The sequence below is a fragment of the Genypterus blacodes genome, unplaced genomic scaffold (genome assembly GCF_046128005.1).
Source record: "Genypterus blacodes isolate CSIRO-AG114 ecotype Tasmania unplaced genomic scaffold, CSIRO-AGI_Gbla_v1 ptg000027l_1, whole genome shotgun sequence".
In the NCBI taxonomy this organism is placed as follows: domain Eukaryota; kingdom Metazoa; phylum Chordata; class Actinopteri; order Ophidiiformes; family Ophidiidae; genus Genypterus; species Genypterus blacodes.
The window spans coordinates 2,354,971-2,378,557 of NW_027466840.1; the positions used below are offsets into that span (position 1 = coordinate 2,354,971).

Consider the following 23,587-nt stretch of genomic DNA (forward strand, 5'->3'; position numbering starts at 1 on the left):
CAAGGCCCCCCATCAAACATGTCCGCGCACAAAGGGATCTTTGGGGATGGTGACAATGTTGGCCTTTCATCCACGAGCAATGGTTGCTTCAAAAGCCCACCCAACAGAATCCCCCGACGCACCCCGGTCCCCAACTCGTTGCCATGGCACCAAACACACAAACCCAGCAATGTCCAGCTGGAGGGCCATCATGGGACCAATGTCCAATATCCAGAAATGAAACGAAAATGTACTTGATGATGAAAGGCTAATGCGATGAGAGTTGGATGGCAGAGGGATTATGGAGGAGGAGGAGAACAAAGAGAAGTGGAGGCGACACATCTTAGAGGGGAAACGAGAGCGGCTGACTCGCACTTCTGCTATTTAATTTCAAGCTCCATTAACGGAAAGAAAAAGAGAGACTCAACCTGGAATTCCAGGCTACCAAAGCCTTTGCTGCTTGGTCCACCAACTTTATTTCCTGCCAAAGTTACGAGTATTAATAAAAGGTAGCACTATATGCCACTGAGGAGCAGTCGTCACCATCACTAATGCATTCTTCTTCCAAAATAATAGCAACAACAACGAAGTACCAAGGTATATACAATGAGCACCATGAACACTAGGTCGCAGACACGGTAAATTCTGCTCTCTTGCAATCTCACATGACTAAACAGGCATATGGGTTTCAAAATCCTACATTCCCCCTGTGCATCTATGAGATATACTATATGCAAAATACAGCGTGCATTTGATTGGATCACATTTCCCAACATTTCTCAGGGCATGTCTTTCCATGGGTGGAGTACCTTTGCTTTGTGGCTTTCTTAACCTAGGCATAGTATCAACACTTAGCTCCCCGCTGTCAAGGCTTTGCTGCAGCACAACGTTTGCTTTGCCAGAGACACAATACTCTCCTCAGGGCCTGGGCTTGAGCTCAGTGTTGGCGGGGATTTGGTTTTGGACACTTTAACCTGCCAGAAAATCTGGGTGGGCAGCTGGTAGTAACCTGAGCTCCATCTGATCCACGCCAAGTTCTAACTCGGTGCCGTCCCGGGGGCTCTATTTCTAACCTTACAGCCTGGTGCCCGACCTTAGCACGACTGTCTCTACACTTTAAGCTGCCACACAACGACCGCACTGAGTAGTTAATGAAAATGTGATACGACAACATGTTTCTTGTAGATTCAGAAAGACAAGTGCTTGGGGGGGGGAATTCTGTAATTGTAGCATTCTCCCAAAAACCTCTGTGGTTAGGAACTTCTGGGATGTGAAAGGAATATCAAAGCTATCTGACAAATTTTTCTTGGTAAGCAATAAAGACTGGAAACAAATTAAGCTAGGAGCAGATAGCCAGATTGTAGGAATGGGCTTGGGAGGTCCTGACATTTCATGAAGACGGACAGGTTAGTCTCACCATCGATCTCCAACGATCAAGCGCTCTCCAACTGAGTTAGTTTCTTTTCTTGGCCAAAACATGAAAGCCGCTGGAAGAGTTAGCTGTAAAAGCATCCCTGATCCAGATCCCATGGTTCTGTCATACCAGTCGAGGCTCTCACCCAAAGAAAATGGAATAATGTTAAATATGAATATGCTCATTGTGTCCAGAACCAGATTGAGGCTGTGAAATCTTCTAAACCTGCATCTGCATCCAGATTTGCATCTAAAGACAAACAATCCTTGACGTATTTGGCTGATTGAAATGCCTAAGAAATGCAATCATTGAGAAACTGCTATCTTACTGCGCTCCTTTAACATCACGGTCTAGCAGGGTAATGATTCCAGAACACACACTCGAGTAAACAAGGAAAAGCCTAAAAAAAGAGAAGATCAAAACGTTGGAATGAAGTCAGAGCTCAGAAAACATTTCCATCGAAAACCCAGTGGAATGCCCAACAGAGTGTGTGCGTAAGGGAGCCCGTCACCATGTGATTGAGCTCGACTGTTTTGGCAAGGAAGATTAGGATCCAATTGCAAAGTCCTGGAGTGCAAAGTTGATCCAGAGTTATTCAAAATGCAGATGAGGCATAGATTGCAAAAGCTGCAAAAATGAAGGCTTTCGTTCGTTACGATGTCATTTTAAAGATGCTGGGCTGCTGCATCAAGACGCTTTCTTCAATAAAAATATTCTGAAAAAAATCTAAAAATACTAAAACAACCCATATATTCCCATTAAAGGTGTGCGGAGTATCTCTATGCACTGTATAGGCTCTGTGTTGGTTGGCAGTATGAGGTGCAGTGTGAGGTACAGCAGGCGCGTTCTCTTGGCTTTGCAGTTTGGTTTCTAACTTCAAACCCAAGCTCAACACCGTGCTGGTTCAGGAGTCGGAGCTCGGCTTTGTGCAGCTTTTTGGACCTCCGGCTTTTACAGACAGAAGAAATCAATACCTCCTGCGTCAATCCTATGTCATGAAGACGAAAGGTGAGATTAAGTTTAGAACCGTAACATGCCAAAGTGATGGGACTTTGAGCTCCTTTAGGGGCAAATGTAAAATACTTCTTGTGGAATCACTATTTGGCAAGCTCCTTTAACGTGGGGGATTTCATGCTAGGATTTGCGGGTCACAAACCTCATATTTCTATAGTTTGCAGTTGTCAGGATTTGCTGGCTCAGTATCGTTCTGCTGCCTTAAGAGCAACATGGTAAACAGATTTTTATTTGAGAGCTTAATCGTGTCTCCTTTGTCCATTTGTCTCTTTAAACCGCAGGTCATATAGCTGCCAACCAGCTATCAACAGCTGCAAGGTGTTGTAAATCGTCAGGAGATTGATTTGGCTGTGGTGCACAGCTGTGACGCTGGACCACTTCTTGGTACATGTGTTAATCGACAGAGAGCTAAATACTATACATGCAGTTATGTCTCTCTTGGTCATTGCATAACCCAAGGATTGTTGTGTATTGAAGTATGAACATCCCTGTGGAAAAAGTGGCTTTATTGCTTTGAGTACGAAACACTACTTAACCAAGGAAGAGTGTGTAACAATACATAAGCACCTCCTCTTATACATATTTGTAAGATTAACAGCCAATATAATCCGATCGCAGCTTAACTTGGATGATCCACTGACTGAAACGTGGTGAAATATGGGCTGTAACTCATACTCCCGACACACAGACACACACACACACACTATCAAAATGAAGGTTTTCTATAAATGGAAAAGTACACGGCTACTGTTGTGGCTCTCGTGTCCGCGGCTGTCCACGCCTTGTTGGCTGACGCGATCGTTGCCCTCAACGCTCTCTGACAACTTCAACCTCACCGGTTCGAGCCCCTCTAGGTCATCATTTAAATCCTAAAAATCCTGATCAGATTCATTTTGTGCAGGGAGATTTCTTGGCAGAGTATTCGCCCTTCTAGATATTCAGTTTGTACAAGAAAACCACTGTGAAGAAAATGAATGTATTTTGTTCCGAGCCTTGTATATTTATGTGCCTGAGGAGCTACTATCTTGTGGCGTTTACAAGCCAGAGGTAAATTAAACGCGGAAGACTGTTTGACCTCGTTACAAAGACTGTATTGAGAGCAAATGAGTGAATAAAACGTTTGATATTCTAAATAATTCTGCCGCGTAAGGTAACCTTGCAGCTAAGATTAATGACTTCCTCGTTAAATAAAAGCCTTTTGAAGGCACCTGGAAGCCTGACAGAGTGTGTGTACTCCCGTCGGCGTCAATGAATACATGCTTCTTTGAACAGCTCTGTGGTAATTCACTGCATTTGGTTTGACTGTATAAAGAGATGCATTAATCCAGCTCTGCACCAGTAAGCGTAATCGTTATAGACCTCCATTTTGCACGAGCTCAGGACAGGAAGCAGACGGACAAATATAGGTGACAAACTAATCTCAACTCAGCCGGGCGGATTCGGCACTGAGCCCAGTTGTCGTGGACTTTGGAGGGGAGCCAAAGAGGGAACAGGTGCATGGCAATTTCTTCTGCGGAGGGGCATCGCACCTGCTGGACTGGCGGGCGAGCGGTGGAGAGCGAGCTTTAAAGCACAACACAACAAAAGCACCTGAGAGGCTATTTTCAAGGAGGTGAGTGATGGAGCGACGACGCCTGAGATAAACAGTTACCCCTCCATGTGTCCGGCCCATCAATCATCCCTGCCCATGTGGGCTTTGAGGGAAAAGGGGCCAATCAGCTGCCGTGGCATGAGTGGTGTTCCTTGAATTCCAAGAGCAGGTGTGACTTAATGACCCAGTTTGCTTGATTGCACCCAAGGTTATGGAGGTCTTTACCACATGACTTGCATGCATATGTCCCCATGCGGAAATGAACATGCTGTTTACATCCACAGCTGTTGTGACCGAGGGGTAGCTACGAACATGCCAACACGCAACCTACAGCACCCATAGAAAGACATTCTCTTAAACAGCTTTGTCACTAATGAGCTTTACCCCATTTTCACACAAACCTCATGCTGGTCTCCGCTAAAGGTCTGCACAAAGTCACCTTCTGTGGTCAGAAAACTCGATGGTATATTTCGTCACCTCAATTATACGACAAGAGGGAATGATGAGCAGTGCCCCTCCGGCTGACTTCAGGCTAATCCAGAGTGCAAGTAACAAGAACCTGATTAGAACTTTAAAGCATCACGGTCATGTACTCAGCGTTAAGCTAGACACCACGACTAGGGCTAATTACATCTGCTCAAAACTCTTGTATTACCCAGGACTGAATCAGATGCACCAAGCAGCTGCCTCACTGCACATTCTACCACAGGCCATATAGCTGAGGACTCTGGAGTTGAGTGTGTGGCTTCGACAAACAAAAGAAGTATTGATTACACCACGCTGGTTTGTTTCCCCCTGAAGGTTGCTGATAGTTCCCACATTGTAAATGTTCCACCGCAAACCCTCATTGGAGGGAACGTTTCCCAGAAGAAGGGGCGACCGTTGGCACCCATCAATCCCATGGTGCAACAGTGTGTTTTGGCCTAGCGGTGGCTGACTTCACAGTGAGAGACGGAGGGGAATTGCTGGACGATGGAGATGGAAGCAGTTCCTCGCCTCTGTAGCTACAAGGCTCAACAAACGGGTTCCACAAGATTTACTAAATGTGTTCGAGGCCAAGATTTGTACCACATAAACAAAAGAAAATATGCTCAAAGAAGGCTAACAATCTATTTTGGTTTGGGGAAGAAAAGTTAAATAACACTTCATTTTCTAAAGAACTAGTGACACTCGTGTCTCCTGGCGTCCCTCGAAGCGGACAGAGACACTGGCAGCTCAGACTAGTTTGCTTATTTAAGGAGAAACTATATATTGTGTGCACTGAGCAGAACAATTCATGATGTACATAGACAGAAGTGAGTTCATCCAGTGCAGGCTCCGCGGCATAAGGTGCTGTTTATCAGAATGACCTAGCGTGCAGAGTTGACCTGGGGTTGCCAGTGAGATTCAAAGCCAGCTGGATACTAATCTCCTGACTCACCCTGCCACCTCACCAGTGCCACAAAGGTTGCATCGCTGGGCATGTGGCTCATTCCTCAAACCAGCCAGGATGTGGGCTATGATCTTTTCCTGTACCTGAGTGCTGTGACCTCCTTACAGACACAGGAGTTGTGATCACTGGCCATTCTCAATTTCCTCTTATTAGCAGCTTAAGGAGCCTCAGTTTGCCGCATGAAGTAAAACACAACTCATCCTGCATCAGACTGTGCAGTGCAAATGCAAATTCTTCAGCATCACTGTGTAGATACTTCAAATTGTATTTTTAAGATTTCTTTCAGCGCCGTCTCTTTGGAATTTAAACATTGCAACAGATGCACACAAATCTCATGTTTCCCCCCCCTTGTTACTATTTCAGTCCCGAGTGTTGTTCTGCTGCCTGCTACACCATTCTAATGAGAGCGCTTTAAGGTCAAAGGCCTTGTCCACTCCGAGTGCACCAGACCATAAACAAGTGAGCCGCCACTTCCCAGCTTTCCCTCCCGTTTGACGGACTGACGTCAGACGCTGATATCTGTGGCATCTCCAAAGAGCCTTGAGCCTTTGGAAAGGTGGCGATTGATGGATGAGATTGGGGAGTCTTCTAACGTGGCCAGTCTGGCCGTCTACTCGCCTGCCCACCCACCACATGTCCGGGCTCTGGTCGGCCTTGTCAACACTGAGTGGCTGACTTGCTGGCACAGAGCTGCATACAAGCGTCTGCGGTGACCTCAGGTCGGTGCCACCTGGAGCTATTCCAGCTCACAGCTCACACTCATCAAATAGTTATGCTAATCATGAAAGTCTTTCTTCTGTATTCTGAGATATGATGTCAGCACAGCTCAATGTTTCTGCTCCCTCCAAAGGACTCATCTGACCCTAGAAACATCAACGCCTTGATGATCTACAGCACTGAAACAAGAAGTATTCAGACCTCTGTCTACCTTGATGTTTATATTTGCTTTACTTATTTCAGTTCTTTTGTCAGCACCGGTTAAGCACAAATGTATCCAAGAAAAGCCGTCAGCGTGCATGTTAAAACTGATCATGAGGGAGAACCAAGAACTCTTTTGTGTGCTAATGGAGTCTTAAGCATCTGCCAATACTCACAATCCACTAGAGCTAACCTGTATATGAATGGCTCTGTGGCATTAAAGGTCGATGAAAGAGAACAACCTGAGCGTATCACATAGCCAGTGGAGTAGAAATCATCAAGGATACTGAGCTTAGCTTTAGGGGGCAGCAAAGCAATCAACATGAAACAAAATAATTAGGAAAAATATCAAAAAGAGCAGCATGTGATCCCACCAGCTTAGGACAGCAGCTATTGCAGCAGTGGGGGTTTGCCAAAGCCGTGACTGTACGGAGTCACCGCACAGCTGCAATGTCAAGCGTGAGGAGGACAGAGATGATTGTTTACTCTTCTTCAAGGTGTGCTACACTTAAATCCCTCCTCTCACAGGGACACTACACAAACCTAGGGCCTGTGAGGTTTGGAATGCATTTGAGCGGAAAAACACTTTTTTAAAAATATGTTGAGGCAGGCTGACACAAATATGTGGCGACTTCTTACTGGATGTTATTGACTCTATCAGGCTCGATTGATGCTACAATAGCAAGCAAAGCAGGACAAATGGAGGGAACCATACCTCGCTGCAACATGGATAATGCCGAATCCAATCGACACCCCTGGAGGATAAACACAGACACAGAACACAAGTCAGGCTCTCAGCCCCCCCACCCCATCATCTGTTTTCTCTTTTACTGGCGCTGTCTTGGCTAAACGGCAGCAGGCGGGACGCGCCTCGCGGCTGAGCTCCAGCACTCTCACCTTCTCTGATCCCCCCCTCTGTGCAGCCACCCCGGAGGTGCTGCAGACGTGCACCTGTCACTGGGGATTCATTCAGTCTTCCCCGTCTTACGAGCCCCCGACTGCAGGATCTGTTCGGAGGCCGTTCACGACGCCCACGGGGCAAGTGTTCACAGGAAGGAGTAAATCCCAGAAAATACAGAGGAGTGCGCCTCATTAGCAGTCTCTGCAATCGCTGAACTAACAATAAACACCAACTGCTAATCTAACAAAGAAGATGTGAAAATTGTCCCTACAACAAAACCAAAACCTACACATTGACTCTCAGGTCTCAAGCAGTCGAGTCACTTCCTGATAATAATGATAGTATTCAGTAACTGAGGCCAGGATGTGTCTGTCTCTGGATCTTTAAAGACAACTTTGCACAGCTGGATGACATTCCAAGTGTGAGACCCGGGCTTAGTAGACAACTATCCCCACCACCATCTTATTTAGATGTTTATCCACCATCTTGAAACCTGTGCGACACTAATCCACCATTTAACGATGGCTATATTGTGTCACGCTCTTCAGGGTCTCCGGGGTTTTGGCTCAGTCATCTTGTTGATACTTTGCCCATTAGATCAAACAGAAAACAGGGACACTTAAATAAGCTAAACCCCTATAAAAAGGTATTCCTCACTGATACCGCCACTATATGAAGAAAATGACACTCAGTCCTCACAGTACACTGCTGTGAGGAAGTACTTGAAGCCACTACAATCCAGCCTGCATATACAAAATACAAATCTGTGAAGCACAGCTGGAGGCCTTGTAACCATCAGCCGCTCCTTCCAGGCGCTTTCTGGCTCCGTATTATATCTTCTGTGTCGTTTCTTCGCCGAACAGAGCCTCTGTTGTTCTCGGTGACACGCGTGCTGTGCCGCATTCACTTAATGAAGCATGCTGACTTCCTTGCTCCCCGGAGTGCCTGCATGGGCTCGCGGAGGACTGGGGAGTGTGAGGAGGAAGGAAGGAAGGAGGCTATAAAATGACACTAAAACACAGTGTGGCGCGGGAGAGAGAGACGGGCAAGCGGCGCCCTGCTTAGTGTGTTTACCCGCGAGCTCCCGCCTCGATTGGAACCTTTCGCTTAAGAGCAATTGGCTCGGCCTGCAAAAGAAATGTGCGCGAAAACCATTGCGGTGCACATCCTCCAATTCAAAAATTGGATCTCGCAGTGTCTCACCAAGTGTTAACCAGAGCTCGTCTGTCTGTGACTCGTGGTCGGCTCACAATTGTGTAATTGAGTAATGGCTTTGGAGAGCCTGTTTACTTAAGGAAATTGTGAGCATCTAGACTTTCCAGCATCTTCTATCCCTCGTGTGTGTGATTGTCCTCCTCTGCGTCTCTTTGCAACCCCCAGAGGCTGCACTGCTTTTAGCGAACACACACACACTGGAGCTGCACGGGCGTGAAAATTCACGGAGATGCTTCTGTGATGGAGTAGAGACATTTTCCTGACCCGGACCCCACTTCTCACCCCCCCCTCCACACACACACACACACACACACACACACACACACACACACACACACACACACACACACACACACACACACACACACACGGGGGAGCTGCACCGGCGAGCAACATGAGAGAGATTGTGATGGAAACCTCCTTGTGCACACTGAAAATTAAAGCAAAGCCTCGTAAAGTGTTTTTCCACACGCGTTCAGCTGGCGGGGAAAGAAGGCGCAGACACCAGAGCAGTCCTGACCCCTGATGCGCTTCCTTTCCAAATCAGCTTTTTAATCGGTACAGAGTCATTCGGATCACGTTCACGCAAAACAAACAAAGACATTGAGAGTTTATTTGGGATTAGATGACGAAGCCAGCGAACCAGGTCACTTTGAAAAGGCTGCTTTGAACTTAAGACTAAATCAAAGCTGGAAAACTTGTAAAATTCACACTTATTTCAGCAGGCAGATGGTCGCACACGTCCCTCGTCATCCCCAAAACTCACGCACAAGCTTTAGTCTGTGCCACACGGCCGTTTGAACAGGGCCGGCTTTGATACGCTGTGTCAATATTGACTTCTTCGGGACGTTTTCACTCCGTAGACCTGCCTGCTCCCCCCCGCACCTGCTGCGGTTGGCCGCCTTATTTACGTCGGCGGCAGTTGGAAATGTCAGTACGACACGGGGCTTGTAGGTAGGTAGGCGCGCGCGCGCGCGCGCGCGCGCACACACACACACACACACACACACACACACACACACACACACACACACACACACACACACACACACACACACACACACACACACACACACACACACACACACACACACACACACACACACACACACACACACACACACACACACACACACACACACACACACACACACACACACACACACACCTCTGTTTCATCTCCAGCCTAGGGTTCTTGGGCGTCTGACAGGGGGCTGCTTTCTTACCGAGAACTCGGAGTCATGCCAACTGCCTGTCTAACCTGTGTTTAAATTACCTCACACACACACACGTGAACACACAACAACCCAACAAGCTACACGACCGAGCTGACATATTTGATATTTTCAGACATCAATATTGGACATAACTCGACCTGCTTCACCGCTGCGGCAGGTTTAGCGTTTCACGAGCGTCCTGTCGTTGTGGCGAGTGGAAACAGGATCCCAGATATCCGTGACAATAACCAGTCAACACCGATTCCTAAAACTGGCCGTCCTGCGCCGCTGATGCTCAAACCCGAAGTGAGAAACCTTGACATTTTGACAGAGCAGACAGAGCAGCATGTCATTTACCATCATCAAAGCAAGACACACACACACACAGTCCGGTCTCACACAGCCTGCTGTTCTCATGAAGCATTTAATGTGGAACTCCAAAGACATTTATACCATTTATCATCCTGAAGCATTACAGGCCTCCTTTTCAGCCTCTTAAGCCGCGCCTGCTTGGAACTTTGTTCGTTTCCTGCTCCTCACCGCACTTTGAAGTCAAACTAAATAATTTCTCTGAAGCTGGGTTGAACATTTGAGGAGAGATTGGGAGACCTGAGGGATCCGTATCAGCAGCGAGCCACGGGCCGCACTGCTTCAAACTGAAAACGTGTAGTGCCCGTCAGGTCGTTCTGCACGTGTTTGACACCGCAGAGGACACATCCATTCAAAACTGCCAACAGCCTTTGAGCAGGGATGAAGTGAGGCCTGGGTGTATTGAAAGAGCTCAATAATAAACCTCTCTGGTAATTCAGATTGCTGGTAAAAAAAAAAAGAAAGAACAGTTTTGCTCCTGGATGAAATGGCTCAACATGTCTTTCATGTCGGGATCGAAAGTCAAATAAAGCAATATGAGAGAATAGCTTTGCCTCGGCTCGCTCTGTGCCGGCGGGAGGATCTCATTGAAGAGTGCAGCGAGGGGAACTAAATGTTGGCAGCCGCGGTGCAGACGGCAGCACAAAGAGGCTATCTGAGCGAAACAACTACTCGCTGCACCGGACTCGACTAGTTTGTGTGCAGGAGGGGAACGCTGGAGCACGTGACAATTAAACACGGGCGGGTTGGGGAAGGACGTTGAACATGACCCCAATTCTGGCATCAAAAGAAGGGAAGCAGAGCCTTGATGATGATGTTGCCTTGTAGTTTTTGACAAACTGATATTTGTGTGGTGTTCAGCACAAATTGTACGTCTGGAACTGACCTGTCTGACACCGGCTTTGGTGAGGCATTCGTGGTCTCTGTGAGAACGAGGCAAGTAGTTTCTCTGCTTCCTCGTTTGTTGACTTTGGCCGGCGCGCGCTTATGTGAGAATAGGCCAGAGGGGAGCAGCAGGCTACCTACAGCAGAACAGCTGCAGACTATAGAATGCATACAGGAGCGACACAGCAGAATCTATTTCATTCTAACAAGCAGAGAAATTGCCTCCCCAGTGCCAAGCTCAGACTTCACAATTTTATCTCTAATTTCCCAGTACCAGACAAACCCCAGGTAGGAGCCAAATCCACAGCTCGCGCCCCTCACTGATACTCGTTAAAGTGGAGTTCAGAGTTGCGTCCTGCCCCAGTCTTGGAGACGTCGCGGCCATCCCAACGTTTCAATTAAATGTAAGTAGTTTGAGCGGATCTGATACTGATCTACAGTCCTCAACCTTTCAGTGAGCTTTAGATCACGCAGACTCGAGCGACACGAGCCGGCTCCGCCGCAGTAAACATTGTGCCTAATGTAGCAGTGTTGACCCCTTAACCTTTGCAGCTCTGACCTCTGTCAGCACTGCGCCCTGGCTCGGTCGGCGCCTCTCAGAGGTATCCCCTCGCATCCAGCACCCTGGTTTAGGTTCACTTTGCTCTGCCAGCAGTGCAAACACAAACTAGGAGACAAACAACCACAAATGTCATTGAACACATCAATTCTTACACGTTTGCAAGGGTTTTAATGGTCCTTTTAGGTGTTCAGTGCTTCAGTGCGTTGGAATGCTTCTTGGAAGAAACGATCACAAAACGGATAGATTACAAGATGGAGACGCAGAACATTATACAGCTTTTGTTTGTTTCAACAAATGCATTTAATTGTTTCAGGCATTAGATGAAGCCACACCAGGTTGGTTTACATAGACTTAAATATGGCTGTTGGTGATGGTTCTGAGTTGTTAAATTCTAACACCACTCGAACGCAGCACAGGTTAAAGACATTTTTTTAAGTTACATTCAACTGCACGCACTGAAACTGCAATTGGATCTTAGGCTGACAAAAGGTGGATTTATGGGTTTGACGTTCACAAGCACGAGTGTCTCGCCTCCTGAGGGACTCCGGCCCGGCCTTTTGGTTTGATTCTCCAGTTCCACTGAGTTATGTTGTGTTATTCCCTGTTCCCTCTCAGATGAAACCTACACCTCCATCGCACTGACGTCTGGCGTTTGAACGGAGCTGCGGCCCAAAGTTAACAGCGAGGAGTATATGAAGAGCAGTTTAGGGCTTTCAAAGCAAGAGCCTGTGAGGGAATCTTAGGGCAAACAGACATTATACAACAAATATGTCTCAGAAAGACTTTAATTGAGTTATGCTAATTTATAACATCCAAGGAGTACACAGCTTCATACCGCATCAGCAACAGGTGCCGTGACCTCATCGATTCGCCTCAAGTACGATGGATAAACCTACATTAAGGTCCAAACAGGAGTGACATCACTTTCATCCAAACTCTAACAAAACTCCTACAAAGTTGGATGAAACCCTGAGCTGGTTTACGTGGTTTAATTATTTTTATGTAAAATACGCACAAGCTTCTCCCATTATACAATCTCATAACATCCCAGGAAGTCAGCCTGATTCATTACAGCCTGTGTGAGTGCACACACACAAAACCCCATGAATTCTGATCAACCACTGCATTCACCATCTTTGCCATCTTCTCAACACTTTGCATACTGGTCCACTCAGCTTGACGTTTCATTTCAGGATTTCACAAACCCTCCACCTCCACGTCTAATGTGGCCTGCGACCTAAACCCTGATCCCCACTGTTTAACACTGGAACAGACAGGTTCTGCTTGAGGACAGGCTCCCTTTCCTCAAAGCTCTCACTCCCATATGTCCTCAATTCAGATCTGGTTCACACAGGAACAGCAGCGTCTGTACGTGCACACACACACACACACACACACTGCCGCAGGGTCTCAGACGAGAAATTAGACAAACCTATTTTCAGGCCGCCGCGTGGAGCGACGGCACTGTTTATCATGCTCGCGAAAATTACAATTTAACCCGCCGTCTAGCCTGCTCGGCCCGTATCGGATGACCGCCGTATTAAATTAAAGTGCGAGGGGTTGCTTGTCTCACTGCTGGGTTTTCCTGGCCTTAAGTGTGGCTTACACAGCTGTTTCTACCCTCCTCTTCATCAGATACAAGGGGAGGGGCGCCTGAAAGCGAGACCGTGAGGCAACTCTGCACACATCAGATACATTCCCAGGTACCTGAATGCGACACGATGCCAGCCCCTTTAGGCAACAGAGGGCAAGTGTGTGATGTTCTATTTACTGGAATGAAAAAGAGAAAAGACGCCGACTTAAGCTTCAATAAGAAAAGCATATTCCTGTTTTTACCATCAGAGCCCATTGAGAAAATTGAGAGCGATTGGCTTCGGTCCATTTGTCTATTTCATGCCTTCTCATTTTCTTAATATAGAAAATAAAATTAACCAAACCGCAGCGACATCAAAGGGCTTCACCACTGGTAATTCATCAATTTAGCAACGCTCAGAGGACTTAACAGGGTGTCACGCAATGACTGTGCGTCTCTGTTACTCCGTCTGTGTGTGTGTGTGTGTGTCGGTCTGTGTGTCTGTGTGTGTGTGTGTGAGCTCATTGGCGAGCGTGCGTACTTAGCCGTCCAGTCACGGCCCACGAGAGCCCTGCGGTGCGCACGTTCCTGTTTATTACACTTTCAGATGTGCAGCGAGACTCGGATTTCATGTCACATTTAGCACAGCTTTCATAACCAAGGGCTAACAGGGGAGAGAGGGGGAGGGAGGGGAGAGGGCGGGGAGGGAGGCACTCTGATCTGACTCGTCTTCTTTCAGTACGACCTCTCAGGGGTGGCGGCGCACCCCCAGGGGGAAATCTGGATGCGGACCATCACTTGGCCCGCCGCTGGCAACCCCTGGTTCCGTCAGGCTTCATCCGTGTTTTCCCCTTGTGGCCGCGGCCCCCCGAGTCCCTGCTGACTTTGGACGGCTCGGGGGATCCTTTGCTTGTTTTCGCCGAGGCTTAAACGGTTTTAAAATTGTTCACGGTTCGCTCCGAAATGTTGGCCTTTGCAAAATGCCTCGTAACCACTGTAAATAAATGTTCTGCGCGGATTGCTGGCGACGCTGTGTTTGCTTTGAACTGCCATGTCTTGTCGGAGATCCTAGAAACTAAACAAAAGTAGAAAAAACGTGTCTCGGAGGATTTTCGTCTGTTGTAAAACTTACTTTTTTGTGTGTGTTGTGCAGTTTTGCTGAGCCCCTAATCTCCTCCTTCCAATGGATGTGAGTGGAGGAAATATTTGCAGTCTTGGTTTGCATGCGTAGCAAATTTAATTGAACAATCAAAAGACCTGACCTGTGATGCTCCCACATTAGGACTGAAATGTGAAAATATGCCTTTAGAAACACACACACACACACACACACTTCCCATCTGATCAATGTTTTCAAACATTAAAGCCCTCTTCATGCAGGGATGTTCACGGCGGCCATATTAACCATAGTTTGCATGTCAGGCACACAGCAAAATCACAGCTTCCTGCGACGGCGCGTACAGCCTGTTTTTATTTGTGGTGCCGGCTCTTATTAGACTGATGGAGCACAGAGCGGCAGCATCTGTACCCCCCCCCCCCCCCACACACACACACACACCCTCCATGCCTGCCGGGGCTGAAAGGCCTGGGGCACTAAGCCACAGGCTGAGGAGAGAAGAGAGGGAGGGGAGGGAGGATGGAGGGAGGATGGAGGGGGGCCCGGACATGTGGGGAGCGCCTCGGGGTGCTTCGCTCTTTGCCTGTGCGCAGAATTTCCACAACGCGAGCGAGCGCCGGCGTGGCGGAGCACGCGTCTCATTTCAAAGTTGGTGACGGAGGATGAATGTAAATGAAACAATATGAAGTGAAGGGAATTCATTTTCACAGAGGCAGAGCAAAGTGACAGCGTCATGGAGAGCCGCAGCAGGGATGGAGCTGCTCACTCAAGCCGCCAGCAGCTGATGACTTTCCCCTCGTGTTAAGTGGAACACACACTCTCATGCACCTACACATATAAGAGATGTCAGCTTCAGAACAATCAAATCACACAAGGAACCAAACTCTAGTTTACATCAAACGAGTCAAGACCAATATCACGGAAGCAAAGGCCGCAAAGCACAACAGGGAATGCTTGATGCTGTTTATGCCAGCAGGGGGCACAGAGTGTTACAAGTAGCCCCTCACCAGACTTACAGCTTCACTGATGCCAAATGAAAGACAGTGGCTCGAGTTTGTTTAGAGATAAAAAAGGAGGCAAACACTGTAGGGATGAGGAGGAAACATTCCTCCCATCAATCACAGCAGAATGGAAGCCGGACTCTTATCTGTTTTAACTGACTGCTCTGACAGCCTGAATCATAACCCCATGTGATATTTGGACCAGCAGAGGCATCAGATCAGTGAAGGCACAGTTCACCCTGAGGAGCTCGGGGCAATAAAGCACCTAAAGAGCCTGAAGCAGCAGCGTCTCGAGTCCTGCAAGACATCTCCTCACCCTGAGAGTCCCACTCTGGACAACCGCAGCCTTGTAGAAACAGTCCTGTCATGTCTGTTAAACTCTCTTTGAACCCCGGCGGGGGCAAATGAAGGCGGCGTAAATACATCACAAAGGGGACCTCAGTGGGCGGGTGACGGCATCTCTGGGTGCCGTGTCAGAGGGCACCCGCGGACGTCGTAAGTCCTCCTACGTGAGAGATTTGCCACCCAGCCAAGACAGAGAAGGTCCCAGAAGGAAAAGCCACTGGAGGTCAAAGGGCAACAAAGCGGGGAAACACTGTGCTACCTTCAGATCTCCAAACGAGTAAAGAAGTAAATGCATAGAGGAGCATGAATGCAGCAGGAAACTCATCAATCTTGGGTAACAGTCATTGGCTAAAGGTTGATTGAAGCTTTAAAAGGCGTAAAACCACACTGGAATTATTCTGCTGCACCTTGAAACGGTTCAATTCTCATCATCCATAACTTCTGTTTTAATAATGCAGGAACTACAATGAATCCTGGCGGGGAACTTGACTTCGCAACCACAAAACTGGGACGACGGCGTGTCAGACGTCAAGGAAAGGGTGTGGCCGCGGTCGTGGAAACGCCTCGGTTTCGTCTGCGAGCGGCGGCTGTAGGAAAAGCCAGGAGAAGATTGAAGTCCGCCGCCAGGAAATAGTCAAGGACACATGAGATGAGCCATTAGGCAGGAGCATTTCGCTGCTCCGCTCTGCTCCGCTCTGCTCCTCTCTGCTCCTCTCTGCTCCTCTGGCCGCGTCCCCGCTCTCCCCGCCCGCCCGCCGCTTTATGGCAGCCCGAGGTCCTTCAATCTCCAGCACAGTGAGCCGGCCCCGACACCGCCTCGCATGGGAAACACGTCAGCGCTCTTTTCTCGCCCCTCTCTATTTAGAGCGTCGCCTCAGGTTAATGTGTGGCGGATGCTAGAGAAAAGCGTGCCGCCCTTTTCAAAGCCTTTAGCCACCAGCGAGAAGAGCACTCAGCTGGGGCCCCCGCCGTCATATGCCACCGGGAAATTGCTGTGTCAAATGTGGAGAGGGGCTGCTGGAGTCCATTACCAGCATCCATTCCTTTGCAATAATTAGGGGTTGAACTAAGAAATTGAAAATCAGGGTAAAGTGACCATCTGATGATTGATTGTGATGGATTTGGTCACATTATGTTATCAGGATTTGCAGTTCCCAGACCTTTATCATCTGTTAGTTACACCTCTTCTGTTCCTCCGGTGTTGACAAGCAGAGAGCCTCATGTTCCTGGGTGCTGCTGCTCCCTCTGTCCCCTGAACAGGAGGCTTCAGCGCCGCGGCTCTTCGCTCCCAGGCTCCGTCTCGCGTTTTGGCCCGTCCCCTCTTCTCCGACTCTAACCAAAAGCAGCTGGCGGCGGCGGCGGCTACCTGGAAGTCTGCTTCACGTTACCTAGCACTCTGTAATTACAGGGCCATTAGAGCACCTCCCAGCACCCAAACCACACAGAGGGCTTAAACTCAAAACCTGTCAGTGATTAATTACCGGTTTGACTCGTCCAGTTTGAGGATATGTGAGGAGATTGGCACAACTGTAACCGTATCAGCCCACTGGGACTGCACGCCTGTGAGGAGGAGTGGGAGCCAGCGTGAGTCGCAGCGAGGCTGAGAGGAAGTAATCCATCTGTTAAGAGTGACATGACAAGGCAAACCTTCCCCGCGACACGAGCAAACACTGGCGCATCTGCTCACGCATCTGAGATTTGCCATCCGGATGATGTGACCTCTGACTGGGTCTGGGTCATTCACATCCACACACAAACTGAGGCTCAGCAAAGGCAAAAGATGCAGAATAAGCTGGATATGTGGATGGGATTATTGGATTCTGACGTTTGCTGAATCAGCTTGAGAGAGGAAATAGATGAGGTGAGGGAACGCACGCTCACGACGCTCACGCCAATAAAGCACCTATATAATCAGGTCAATTGACTCACAATCACATCATCCAAGTATGTACTCAACTTATTACCCTTTAAAAATTAGGCAAATTTCAGTCCGATTATGGTATTTACACAAAAACATGATCCATGGCCTTATGGCTCTGACAGACTGGAGCTGTTTGCAGTGTGAGAGCCACTAAGACACACAGACACACAATCAGGACAACCTCAAGACGTTTAGGACCAAAAACTGGAGGTTTTTTGAGGGGTTAACTTCAAGCAATGCTGCAAGAAGGTGAATAGGAATGTGTGTGTGTGTGTGTGTGTGTGTGTGTGTGTGTGTGTGTGTGTGTGTGTGTGTGTGTGTGTGTGTGTGTGTGTGTGTGTGTGTGTGTGTGTGTGTGTAAGCAAACAGGGAAAGAGCAAACAGGGAACAAGCAAAGCCCCGCTGCTTGCTGACTGACTGCATGTTTTATTATGGACCCATTAAACAACAGGCCCGGCTCGGAATGCAGATCCCAGGGGAGGAGGAGAAGAAGAAGGGACGTGAAAAAACAGCTTACCAGTGCTGGAAGGATGATTAGGAGAGTTCACATCACAGGGTGCAACACAAAGTGGGCGAGACTGGGGACATTTTCACACCATGTTTGTTTGATGTGCCCCCCCCCCCCCCTTCAAATCCCCCGCCTATGCATCCAACGCACCTAAATGCATGTTGGCCTACAGAAACGAGTGACTGAGACGCTTTGAGACCCCGACTTCCTCTGACAAAGACGACACAAATCATTCCCGCCTGCCCCCGATTCAAGAGGCAGCCGGTAAAACGTCCCCGAGCTACGGCCCGTCGCTCCGTCCATGCAAGCACTCCATCTTCTCCCACAGCAATAAAGTCAAGACAGTGAAAAGCACATTAGAGCAGAAGAAGAAGAAGCCGAGGGCTGTCTCACAGAAGAAGAAGAAGAAGAAGAAGAAGAAGAAGAAGAAGAAGAAGAAGAAGAAGAAGAAGAAATAAATATTGAATGAACCCATTCAGACATACAGGATCCAAAATTGAAGAAGTTTGGCTGGGAAAAACAAAAAGGCAAATTTCCGAGCGTTAACCATGTGCGGCTGAAGTCGTGCCACGTGTCCGCATCACATCCAGTTAGAACATCCTTAGATGTACTCCAAGGATGTGTGGTCTGTTTGTGCGTCGTTATAATCCCAAAAAAACAAAAGGGTTGAGCGCCGAACACGAAAGAATTTAATCAGAAGGGATTGCTTGACTTGTTGCCAGCTTCCCAGATCCAGCTCCGGTGCCGCCCTGGTCTCCGCGTGGCTGCGCTTCGTTTGTCGCGAAATGTTTTCATTGTTATACTCCGGCTCCCCGGAACAGAAATGTGGCAGGGGGAAATAAATAGCACACATATGATAGGGATTTAGAACAGAGGGAGCGGCGTGATTGGGAGAGTCTCATTATGGTTAATACTTCCAGGACTCCTGGCTCATTAAACGCGGCGTTCCCACTCGGCGGATGAATCATATGCAACTGATAAAGTGCTTGTGAGAGGCGGGGAGCGCTCGTGTAAGAGTGGGATTATCACTTTAATCAGACGCACCGCTTCTTTCACCTCAGATTGCACTGGAAAGAGAGGGCAACTCCGGTTTACCAAACATGAAAGAGTTACATTTTATACAGCTAAATATGCCTGAAAGAAAACCGACTGTGTTTGTATTTGTAATCAGATCTAATACGAATCGTGCCATTGTAGGTGGATTAACTTGAATGTGTTCGTCTCCAATTCTCCTTCCTGTTCCCTTGCACAGAGGTCAAAGTAAAGGTCAACAAGCTTAGGATTCAGCATCTCGCTCCGGTGCTGCAGATGCTTGCCGGCGTCTCGGTTGTCCAACACAAGATCTGACTGCAGCATTACTCTGTCTCCCCTCATAGCTACGACGGCTCACACACACAGCGTACATGCAAGCATCCTTCCTCCCCAGTAGCATCGTTTGTATTCACTTATTGACCTATTCCACATTCAGCAGATATACAGCATTTCACAACAACATGTCACAGGTACATCTAACAGCAGTGTGGCCATCTGAGACGCCAGCTGGAGAGAACATGTCGCTCCATTCATGAGTTCACACAAGCGACTCCTCTGGTCTTCACCAGTCTAGATGACGAATTCACGCTCAGTGCTGAAACAAACGTAGAGCCAAGGCTTTCATCTGCAAAGTCCTTAAGATACCCTCAACCGCTGCATAATGAGAGAAAGACCTCCCTAATGGACTGAGCAGTTGAAACCCCACAACCATATGAACACTTTTGGGAAAACCCACACTGTCACAAAAGCCTGAGGGAACTCTGTGACACCCAGCGGAACCCATCGCCCTCGCCCTCGCACCCACCCGGCCTCCGCTTCCATCCTCCCCAAACAAACTATCAACATTCTGACCCCGTGCTGGGGGAATAGACATTTCCATCTGGTGGTGGGATATGTGAATTTCAAGCGGCTTTCAGGAAAGGGAAGACGGAGTGAGCCTGCAACATCAGCGGCCGCACAACCTCTCAGCACGTCTATGTATAGACGGCTGTTAAATACCGTTCTTTCTGTGAAGTGCAGTGGTCAATCAGCTGTCTGCATCCTTCACACTCCTCCATCCACCACAGACTAACACACACAACTCACAATCACCATGTGCCATCGATTATGTATGAAGGGGGGGAAATGGATTACAGGCGTACACACACAGGAGCTTCACACACGCACAATCACATCACCTCATCTGCATTTACCTGGAGGGCAGCTGCATTCAGGTGTCGATGCTTCTCTGGCAGTCCGGATCTTGGCGTAATTTTCATAGGATTGCTGGAACGTGAAAGAAATGGTTCTGTTTCAGTCACAAGCACGCAATTTAACACAAAAACGAGAATTTATGCGTGATGTGGTCGCAATCTGTGAGCTATTCATTGAACTTGGCGTGCAGGGCAACAAAGCAACAAAGGGAGTTAGAGCAATTTAGTCAATGAGCGCAAGTGCAGGTACCTGAGAGAGGAGCTTCTCCACTCTTTCCTCAATCAATGAATTCATATCATCCAGGGAGAAGCCGGGGGCGCGGGTGAAGGTGGGCTCGCCGTTCCCACTCTCCAAATCCACAACCCGGCTCCTGATGTCAGCGTTGTTCACGCTCAGGAGGACGCAGAACGCGATGGACGCCACGGAACAGAAGGACGAGATGAGGTTCAGCACTGTTGCGCGACAGTGGTGCCGCTTCTGGGTCGCCGCCGCAGCCGCCGCTTCTTCTTTCTCCATCTTCTCCACACACTTAGATGCTCCTCTCGCCTCCGCCAGCCTCCGTTAACTACGACTCGACTGTGTGTGTGCACTGCGGGGGCGCGAACAGCATGTGGCACGGAGGGGAGCCGCGGGGTTTATGTCCGTGTTGCCTGCGACGCGGCGTTTCACGCTGCACGGGGACTTCTGGTGACAGCGGCAGACAGATGAGCGGCAGAAGCAAACACGCTGCTCTCGCTCGGTGCCTCCGCTTGTTGTGTTCTCCTGCAAACTTGTTGCACCAAAGCCCTTCGCCACAGTGGAGTCTGCTGCAGAGGAAACGGCTGTTATGCACAATAAAAACACACCGGGGCAGCGCGCCTGTAGCACAGCCAGCAGCGTTACCACTCGGGGGCGAAAGCTTCTGCTGTGCGCACACACACACGCTCCCCCTCGTTATTACGGCAGCAACACGCCTCCAAATCTGTCCCAACTGATTAACATAATTTATTGACCCGCTCCTTTTGCGCTCTACAGTCCGGCGCAATAGTAAGCGGCTGTAACTTGTTTCAACTGACGCAGACAGCCGAGATGTCAACACGTGGAGCGACAGAACGCTGCGTAAAGACGCGGTTACATGTTCGCAAAACTGAAACCATTCTGCAGTTATCAGCTACTGCGGTGTTTTACACAACCACCATGCCTGTTAACACTGAGGGACATTTGGTTTGCAGGCACACGGCAAAGTTAATCGGTTTGTTTTGACCATGGTGCTGCGTAAAAACGAGAGAAATGTCGTAAACGCGTCCTGATTGAACACATCCATGTTCTTTCCTTATTATGGGTTGATTATGGGATATTTAGATACTAAGCCCGTGTCACAGAAGAGCGCACATGATTGACTGTGTCCTCTTGGAGAGAAAGAGCATACATGATAAGATTGGAATTTGCATGGCGTGACATGAGCAACACAACCAAAACAAGTCTGAAAACACATTTGTAAAACCCTGATGACTATCTTACCTAAAAGCTGTTGTCGAAAGGGAAATAGGGAAATCAACTCTGATCAAACTAATGCTTCAGTGTGTGAATGGCGCTGATTGAATCCACGCTCAAGCATTTGGCACCACCGTCTGGCTTCTGACGTAACTGTCACCAACAACAGCCGTCTGAAGCACATCGCAAATGAGACTAAACTGCTGAAAACTCAACTAGGAGGCATAATTATGTCGCCTAAACAATCAAAGACATTGTTTTCCCAGCAAGAACAGAGTAACAGATTCACCATTCATAATCAAATGTTTTGTTCTGTCTAAACTCTCTTACACTTTGTCTTCTCGAGTCTGTTACTGTGTGTGGGTCCCAAACAGAAGAGCCCATACAGCGCTCTGCCGCTCCGTCATTATGAAGACGTGACTGCCATCTAGTGGACAAACGCGTCACGCATTAACAGGTTGGAAAACTGCTTTGGCAATTTGTCACCACAATACAGTGTGTGTGTGTGTGTGTGTGTGTGTGTGTGTGTGTGTGTGTGTGTGTGTGTGTGTGTGTGTGTGTGTGTGTGTGTGTGTGTGTGTGTGTGTGTGTGTGTGTGTGTGTGTGTGTGTGTGTGTGTGTGTGTGTGTCAAGGCATTTTTGGACGCGAGACAAAGTGGCAGATGGAGAGGCAGTGTGATATCAGGACCGGACGGAAAAGGAAAATACAACCCAACTGTGTAGGTTTTTCTTTTTGCACACACACACACACACACTCACGCACACTAGAGTTGAACACTCGCACATATTTGATCCATAGTGGCTAAAGCACGTTATGCAACATTAATAACCAACGTAGGGGGGCCCGATCCTCTTGACGCGTCAAAATGCGGACCGACAGCGTCGCTGTCGCCTTGACAACAGCATCTCTTAGCGACGCACAGCAATCCAACTCGAGTTTATTTTTAGCAGCCGTCGGTTTCCACGCTACGCTGCTCCAACACACAACCCATGTTGCTACGCTCAATAATTCATACGCCTGTATTGCTGAGCGGAGAGGCAGCAGCAGCAGGATCCACGACCGAGCCAAACCACAGATGGATCCTTTAATGTAACCAACCGAACAAGTGCTCATACAAGCCGTGTCGATGAGGTAAGCTGATGAATGTATCGGTTCTACATGGGAAGATCGTCGTCTGAAATTGTGGTTGCGCATTTTCTGCGAATTTTGCATTAGACTTTTCTTGTTGCTAAGCAAAATCCATTTTAAATTTAGTTCTTTGATCACATATTCGTGCATTTATTACATCAAATCAACTTGGCACTCCTCTCCCTCTGCGGAGCATCTTCAACCTCAGAGTAATCAAACTCTCTCTCTCTCTCTGCTGTGTGTGGAGGAGGCAGCCCGGCTGTCGGAGCGCCCCCACGCCGGCCTCCCTGACCACAGAGTACCGGGACAGGTTCCTGACTCCCCGCCTCACCGCCGCCGTCTCCGCCAAGACACACAACCGGTACCAGCAACGGGGGACTCACACTTTAAAGTACGCTGTGGTGTATTCCTGTCACAATTCAAACCATAGCCGTGTGTAGCATCAGAAGCTATACGAGTCAAAGTTCGACCAATTTCAAACTTTTTAACGCTCTATTTGTTCATTGAGGCTTTCTTTTAGTTGTCGTTCCTTACATTCCTTAACAGAATAAAATGTCTTAAATTTGAGAAGGAACTTTGTGGATAAATGCTCACCGGTAATGCTGGTAGAGATTTGGTAACGCTGCGATTTCCAATCATCCATAATGAAATGCACCTGGATGCATCAGGTGCATTCTGGGAAATGTAGGGAATTTTCAAATGACGTAGCAGCACGACTGTTTCAAACTACAACACTTAATGGTTAATTAACGACTCCAAATCATCATGGGAATTATATAATCACATTTTATATCCAC

General features: G+C 48.2%; 1 protein-coding gene across 1 annotated transcript in view; it reads right to left on the reverse strand.

The window, feature by feature from the left end:
* The window catches only part of col25a1 (collagen type XXV alpha 1 chain), a 121,778-nt gene extending 100,412 nt beyond the window's left edge, over positions 1–21,366 (reverse strand). The window contains exons 1-3 of the mRNA XM_076143721.1: positions 21,356–21,366; positions 20,438–20,744; positions 20,188–20,260 (exon numbers count right to left, since the gene is read on the reverse strand). Of these exons, the coding sequence (XP_075999836.1) occupies positions 20,188–20,260; positions 20,438–20,744; positions 21,356–21,366 (391 nt within the window). The remainder of the gene's footprint in view (positions 1–20,187; positions 20,261–20,437; positions 20,745–21,355) is intronic.
* Positions 21,367–23,587: the final 2,221 nt, after the last annotated feature.